We start from the raw sequence: 5,613 nt of genomic DNA, 5'->3' as shown, positions 1-5,613 counted from the left end.
ATCACTTACACAACACTCACAAGCCAACACGGACGTCTCCGCGGGCCGCGGGCGGGCCTTGGGGGGGGTTCTTATTTGTTTCACTGATGTTGGAAGTTTTATTATTTTTATTATTTAAAGGTGGTATTTGTTTATTGTTTGGAGGTACTACAGATAGAATTTAGGTGTAATGCATCAAATGTTTCTCATTTAAGCTATAATTGCACATTGTACTGATTAATTAAAGTGAAAAAAATATATATTAATAATTGTCACATTAAATAGACACATTAAACTCTTCAAATAAATTCATTAAATCTCATTAAATAGACTAAAGTAATCAAGTGAATTTTCATTTTTTTGTGTGTCCTGTCTGTTTTTAAACCAAAGACCTAACAGACTGGTAGCTTCCATGACATTTCCACATTCATTTCATTTTTGATCCATCTGAACTTTGTGGTTATTTGAAAAAGTGTTCAACATTATTCTTTCTCTACTCACTGTGCCATCAGTTGGGTTAATGGTCTTGTAAGTCTTTCCTCCATCTGCTTCAACAAACTCCCCATTGATAAACAGCTGATGGGGCATGTTTACAGTGATATTGTTGATCTTTTTCTCCACCTGGAATTTATTCAGTGCCCAAGACAAACAGACATTGTGTTTCCTTCTTAGTTGTAATTAGCAATGAATATCATGAATTCAAAACACAACCCCTTACATAGTCAACAGTGAGCTCCTCATCATCATCCTCCCCTCGAAGTTTCTTGATGCACATCTGGATGAAGTCCTGGAAGGTGGTGTTCATGTAGACATCCTCTGTCTGGAGCCGACAGCTGCTGGCTCGATGTTTCACTTCTTCCACAAGCCTATTGGCAATGATTGGATGTAAAAAATATCACTGAACTGAAGTATTTGAGTTCAAGAAAAAATTAAATACTATAGATGAACAGAAAAAAAAAAAGAGTACAGTATTTGGTATTCAACATATGCAACATATTTAAATTGTTGAAATTCTTCGTCCTGTGTAGTCAGGGTTTAAATACTTCTATTACTGCATCCAGAATCCTCCTAGGAGGTATTAGTAGTAATCCTACTTCTTGTCCTCAAAATATTATTTGTTTATTATTTCCTAAGACAATCTTTACAGAGCAGCACGATGGTGCTGTAGAGCAACTAACTTGTAGAGCTGCTGCCGCTCAGCAAGCAGGCTGCCCAGAAACAAATCCTGGTCCGGGGACCTTTCTGGGTGGAGTTTGCATGTTCCTTCCATGTTTTTTCCAGGTACTCCATTTTCCTCCCACAGACCAAAAACATGCATGATAGGCTGATGGTAACTCTAAATTGTTCCTAGGTGTGAGTGAGAGTGTGAATGGTTGTCTCGTTTGTCTCTATGTGTCCCTGTGATGGACTGGAGACCTGTCCAGTTGTCTCCCATCTCTCGCACAGTGATAGCTGGACATGGGCACCAGCGATCTTCACGACACAAAAAGGAAAAAGTGAGTAAAGATGATGACGTTATGTATGATCTTTACAGAAGTCTATTTGAAATTTACTTTGAAGAAACAGTCCACTTTAAAACACTCTAATGTAGATGGAAAGAAAATTGCTCCTAATGTTTCAACTGCCTTATTTGGGGTGAGGCTTACTTCACTTCACTAACCCTAACCCTAACTCCTGCTAAAAAGTATACAGTTGTATGCAGGTTATTGCACAGGTAGTGACACTGAGATTGAATTATGATGTAAGGTAGATGCATAGATAATGTATCATACATGATATCATACATGATACAGCCTACATAGCTGAAATGTGGTGTACTGGTAGCTGAGAACAATCCCTAATAGATCCAACATTTTTCAGTCAGGTCATTTGGACAGTTTCTTTTTTTGGGTGCTGAAACATTTTGCCAAAACCCAACCTGAGACATAAACAGGCACACAGAGACAGCCCGACGGACCCGCCGTCAGGTCGTCCATGTGCCCCACCAACCCGACAGCGACTGCAAGCCGGCCCCAGGCTGGGGGCCAGAGCAGCAGGGAACAACAGTCAAGGAAGGCCGGCCCAGCGCACCAATGCTTCCCTACAGCCCCACACCACAGACCTGGAGAGGCCCCAACCTGACTTTCAAAACTTTCTTGTTGACAATCAGATCTTCTTGCCATTTTTCTGCCTTGGTTACAGTCATGTTAGCTTGTGATGCTGTGTGAATGGAACCAATAAAGAATTCCTCCTCTTCAGCTTATGTCTTATTTATATGATGCTCCTTCGGGTTGTTGGTGTGCTTGTGTAATTTGCACATTCTTGAATAGTGATTTTTCCCATGACAAGCTTTACACACTTGTCCATAAGCAGGACATTTCCTTGGATCGTGCTTACAGCCACATCTTGTGCAGTTTCCTTGATTCCTCACATTTCCACTCTATGCTGTAGCTCCACTGTCTCTCTGTTTATCATATTGTTTTTTCTTTGTGACTTTATTAACAGGGATTTCAACCTCCTCTTGTAGACTTTTTAACTGACTTCGACTGCACTCACTGGCTCTGCAAATGTATATTGCTTTGTACAGAGTGAGATCAGGTTCTCTTAATAATCATCCTTTTACTTGATCATCAGAGATTTCGCACACGATTCTATCTCTTATAAGTGAGTCAGTGAGGGGGTCAAACTCGCAGTCTTTGGCTTTACTCTTTAAATCAGTCATATATAAATCAATAGTCTCTGATTTACCTTGCACTCGAGTGAACAACAGGTGCCTCAAATAGGTCACATTTTTTCTTGGTTCATGATACTTACGGAACAGCTCTTTCAGTTGACCATAGTTATCAGCATTTTCATCAGCGTCCTCAACAAAATCAAAGGTGTTGTATACCACCCACTTCGGATGTTATCAGCCATTAAATGGCTGTTATTAGTTGTTATCTCCATATGTAACGGTCAGACTGCCCCTCCTGTACCTCCCAGTGGGTTTAAAGGTACGTTGTTAGCATTGATAGCAATGATAATAGGCTCTATATTTAGCTTTGTTAGCGCTCATAATAGCTTCACGTGATTCGGTTTAGAGTAAAGGGTCTGGTGGTTAGGTTTACGGTCTTGGTTAGGTTTAGGCACAAGAGTAAGGGGGTTAAGTTTAGGGTTGGTCCTCAGGGTCAGGTGTAATCTTACGTTTAGGAAAAGGGTTACATAAGCTGAAAAAAACTAAAAAGACACTTCCTGGTTTACCCCCCTGTGATGCTGCCTATTATCAGCAATAATAACGATAATAACGTAACTTTAAACCTACTAGGAGGTAGGTGGGGCAGTCTCACCGCTACATATTGGGATGATAACAACTAATAACGGCCATTTAATGGACTGATAACATCCGAAGCCACTCTGTATACCTTGATGGCTTCATCTCCAGCTACATGCAGAAACGTGGCTTTTTTCACAGCATCAGATTTTTCCTCAATTCCACTGGCAACAAGGTACAGTTCAAATCTCTGAATCCAGACTCTCCAGTTTTCTGCTAGATTTCCTTCTAGACTTAATGAGGTTGGAGGTTTCATCTGGTCCATGTTTGTTCATTTGCAAGGTTAATCCACTATCTTTGTCTTTCACTCCTGACACCATGTAACATATCATGAGAAAGACGCTGAAGTTAGGAGGACAACGCCCTTCACTCGTCATCATTCAGGTCTTTTATAGCAGCACAGTGCCACCTAATGGCAATATAAAGTAATTACTTGCCTCAATACAGTGTACATCACAGAGCTGAAACATTTCACCTTCGGTCCGGAAGGATTCATCAGCCAAGGAAACACACTACAAAACTGATTCTTCCCCCAACAGCTTACTCCAAAGTGGAACAAACCAGTTCTGCAAGTGATAAGATGGTTTCTTTGGTACGCCCCCTTCTCCATTGCCGGCTTGTTGACAGTCTTGTCAAACTAGTTGAAAACAACAAAGTCCATGCTCAATAATCCAGGTATACAACCCAAAATTTTTCAGTCAGGTCATCTGGACAGTTTCTTTTTTTTTGTGCTGAAACATTTCACATTGCGACCGGAAGGCTTCATCAGTCAAGGAAACACACAACAAAACTGATTCTTCCCCCAAGAGCTTTCTCCAAAGTGGAACAAACCAGTTCTGCTTGTGATAAGATGGTCTATTTGGTACGCCCCCTCCTCCATTGCCGGCCCTCTTCCTTGTTGACAGTCTTGTCAAACTGGTTGAAAACAAAAAAGTCCATGCTCAATAATCCAGGTATACAATCCAACATTTTTCAGTAAGGTCATTTGGACAGTTTCTTTTTTTTTGTCTTGAAACATTTCGCCTTTGGTCCGTAAGGCTTCATCAGTCAAGGAAACACATAACAAAACGGATTCTTCCCCCAACAGCTTACTCAAAATTGGAACAAACCAGTTTTGATTGTGATAAGATGGTCTCTTTGATACGCCACCTCGTCCATTGCAGGCCCGCTTCCTTGTTGACAATCTTATAAAACTGGTTGACAAAAACAAAAGTCCATGCTCAATAATCCAGGTATACAATTTAACATTTTTCAGTCAGGTCATCTAGAGAGTTTCTTTTTTGTGTGTGCTGAAACGTTTCAATTCGGTCCGGAAGGCTTCATAAGTCAAGGAAAAACACAACAAATTTGATTCTTCCTCCAACAGCTTACTCCAAAGTGGAACAAACCAGTTCTGCTTGTGATAAGATGGTCTCTTTTGTACACCCCCTCCTCCACTGCCAGCCCTCTTCCTTGTTGACAGTCTTGTCAAACTGGTTGAAAACTACAAAATCCATGCTCGAAAATCCAGGTATACAATCTAACATGTTTCAAACAGGTCATCTGGACAGTTTCTTTTTTTTTTTGTGCTGAAACGTTTAGCATTGCGACCGGAAAGCTTCATCAGTGATGGAAACACACAACAAAAATGGTTCTTCTTCCAACAGCTTACTAAAAAGTGGAACAAAACAGATCTGCTTGTGATAAGATGGTCTCTTTGATACGCCCCCTCCTCCATTGCCGGCCCTCTTCCTTGTTTACATTCTTGTCAAAGTGGTTGAAAACAACAAAGTTCATGCTCAATAATCCAGGTATACAATCCAACATGTTTCAGTCAGGTCATCTGGACAGTTTCTTTTTTTTTTTTTGTGCTGAAACGTTTCACCTTGGGTCCGGAAGGCTTCATCAGTCAAGGAAACACAACAAAACTGATTCTTCCCTCAACAACGTACTCCAAAGTGGAAAAAAACAGCTCTGCTTGTGATAATATCGTCTCTTTGGTACACCACCTCCTCCACTGCTGGCCCTCTGCCTTGTTGAGAAGTCTTTTCAAACTGGTTGAAAACAACAAAGTCCATGCTCAATAATACAGGTATACAATCCAACAATTCTCAGTCATATCATCTGGACAGTTTTTTATTTTTTGTGCTGAAACATTTCGCCTTAGGGTCCGGAAGGCTTAATCAGTCAAGGAAACACACAACAAAATTGATTCTTCCCCCCACAGCTTATTCCAAAGTGGAACAAACCAGTTCTGATTGTGATAAGACAATCTCTTTGGAACGCCACCTTCTACATGGCCAGCCCTCTTCTTTGTAGTGTTGGATTTAATATTTTATACCTTTTTATAATTCCCATCAAGCACT

At 40.6% G+C, this 5,613-nt stretch overlaps 1 protein-coding gene across 1 annotated transcript in view; it reads right to left on the bottom strand.

Moving 5' to 3' along the window:
• Positions 1-5,613, bottom strand: part of aldh1l1 (aldehyde dehydrogenase 1 family, member L1) — a 209,789-nt gene that overhangs the window by 50,819 nt on the left and 153,357 nt on the right. The window contains exons 10-11 of the mRNA XM_037679154.1: positions 698-845; positions 481-600 (exon numbers count right to left, since the gene is read on the bottom strand). Coding sequence (XP_037535082.1) covers positions 481-600; positions 698-845 — 268 coding nt within the window. The remainder of the gene's footprint in view (positions 1-480; positions 601-697; positions 846-5,613) is intronic.

Source organism: Nematolebias whitei, chromosome 7 (genome assembly GCF_014905685.2).
Source record: "Nematolebias whitei isolate Nwh7 chromosome 7, NemWhi1, whole genome shotgun sequence".
Taxonomy (NCBI): Eukaryota; Metazoa; Chordata; class Actinopteri; order Cyprinodontiformes; family Rivulidae; genus Nematolebias; species Nematolebias whitei.
The sequence above is the reverse complement of the archived record's forward strand: the minus strand, read 5'-3'. Positions and strand labels throughout refer to the sequence as shown.